Genomic DNA, 2175 nt, shown 5'->3' on the forward strand with positions numbered 1-2175 from the left:
TGGATGGATGGATGGATGGATGGATGGATGGATGGATGGATGGATGGATGGATGGATGGATGGATGGATGGATGGATGGATGGATGGATGGATGGCTCATTTCAACCCAACCATCTCACTGGGTTCCAATAGAAGTTTGTGCCTCTAGATAAAAGTGGAGGCCAGACATACTTTAACTTGTATATCTGGCCTCCATGAAATACAGCATGAAAAACAAAACAACTTCAAACTATTTATAACTTCTGCTTGGAATGTTTCAAAGATCCAACCAGAACACACTCAGCCTGGGAGATCGTCTCCCATCTTTCTTATTTCACAGAGGAACGAAAAGAAAGTAAATGCCTTACCCTGAGAAGTCTTCTTGGTGAAGTGTGATGATGATGGCCTCAATAGAGTCGCTCACAGACTGCAGCAGAGGCTGCACTGCGCTGCTCATCAGGGCCTGAACTCCCTGAGGTCAAATCAGGTAAACAGTTAAACAGGCACAATGACATAAGTACAGCTTCTGAGCCCAAGCCCAGTGTTAGATCTCTGTATGTTAGAGAAACATGTCATCAGTTGATGGTTGTAGATCTCTGTATTTGTGTTTTAAATGGTTTTAAAATCATTTAGACCAATTCTGATTTCCTTGCCATAAACTTACAGGCAGGAAGTTTAAGGCAAACAAACATTAAGACTAAAAATATTCTTTTCAAGTATTTTGACATCTCAAAGGTAAGCTGCAGCAGTTCAGCAACAAATGGAGGAGTGATATTACCTGACTTATTCTGACTCAACAGGCACACAAATTAGAGACTACACTCTACAATCCCTTCTTTCCTCTTCCAGTAAAGCTGATAAATAAAGACCACTAGCAAACATCCAGGCTATGTTTTCATGAAAGCTCAGTCAAACCTTTAACAAAGCTGGATTGTAAAAATTGTTAGATTTCCTCAGATAAACAAATGTTTACTTTTATTTAAAGATCTTGACGAAATTAAGAAATTAAAGATGTTTAATTTTGAATTAAACAAAAAGACAGTGACCTTTCCAGCTGTGTGCCAGGTAACATTTTAGAAAGGAAAAGACTGATTTGACCTGAATTAAAAACCACATCAAATCAGGTCTATATATAGACCTGATTCATAGTTGAATCATGAGAGAAATTTGATACCTCCAAAGAAGACAAGAGGGCATCTACCGCAGCTGGTGGACATGCTCCCAAAGCAGAAATAATCTGCAAATTAGAAAAAAACATCTGTTAGCAAGTGCAGAAATAGTCCAGTACAGCACATGTTCACAAGGAAGACTGTCACTTTGACGAGAAGCTGCTAAAGCATCTCGTCAAAGCCTGTAGGCAAAAACATTATTTTGAGGTTAAATTACCAGAATGAACAAAATAAATATATGATATACACACGGCCGTGCACTGCTACTCTGCCTGAAAGCATTTGTTACGGCGCAGTCATGTCAAATGAATATGACACCATATGCATTTGACATATGGTCAAATGCATATGGTGCGTCAGCAAAGCGATGCCATGCATCAGCATGCTGTTGTTGCTGATGCGCTTATAAAATAAAATAAGAAAAATAAATAAATAAACCCAGCATGCTGCGCGACTAACATATGTGTCTACATACATACAGCTCTGGAAAAAAATTAGAGAACACTGCACTGAACTTCATTGAAAACCTCATAGTTATCCCAGCAAACAGAGTTTCTGAACTCTTTCCGAGTTAAAACATTAGTATTATTGTTTCTAAATGAACATAAACTTGTTTTCTTTGCATTATTTCAAATCTGAAAGCACTGCATCTTTTTTGTTGTTTTGACCATTTATAATTTTTCTGCAAATAAATACTAAAATAAATAAATAAATACTAAATTCTTACTTAGAAATTTCTGTCAATAGTTCATGGAACTACTGACAGAACAATGATCATTTCATTCAGACATATACCTATAAAAGTAAAATCAGAGATACTGATTATTTTAAGTGGTCTCTTATTTTTTTCCACAGTTGTACATACACTAAGTATGAATAGATGTGGACACATATCTCCATACTTGCTTCACAGATTTATTCTTGTGTGCATTCCATTAAAGTAAATGTATTGATATAAACGCATTTTATAAGGTTTTTGTTTCTTTTACATATGTTCAATTGTGTGTGTGTGTGTGTGTGTGTGTGT

At 36.4% G+C, this 2175-nt stretch overlaps 1 protein-coding gene across 6 annotated transcripts in view; it reads right to left on the minus strand.

Moving 5' to 3' along the window:
* cog5 (component of oligomeric golgi complex 5) overlaps window positions 1-2175 on the minus strand; it is a 91406-nt gene that overhangs the window by 7006 nt on the left and 82225 nt on the right. For all 6 annotated transcript variants that reach the window (XM_008401223.1, XM_008401222.1, XM_008401221.1 and 3 more), the window contains 2 exons: window positions 1154-1216; window positions 348-451 (listed from right to left, as the gene is read on the minus strand). In XM_008401223.1, coding sequence (XP_008399445.1) covers window positions 348-451; window positions 1154-1216 — 167 coding nt within the window. The remainder of the gene's footprint in view (window positions 1-347; window positions 452-1153; window positions 1217-2175) is intronic.

Source organism: Poecilia reticulata, linkage group LG23 (genome assembly GCF_000633615.1).
Source record: "Poecilia reticulata strain Guanapo linkage group LG23, Guppy_female_1.0+MT, whole genome shotgun sequence".
NCBI lineage: Eukaryota > Metazoa > Chordata > Actinopteri > Cyprinodontiformes > Poeciliidae > Poecilia > Poecilia reticulata.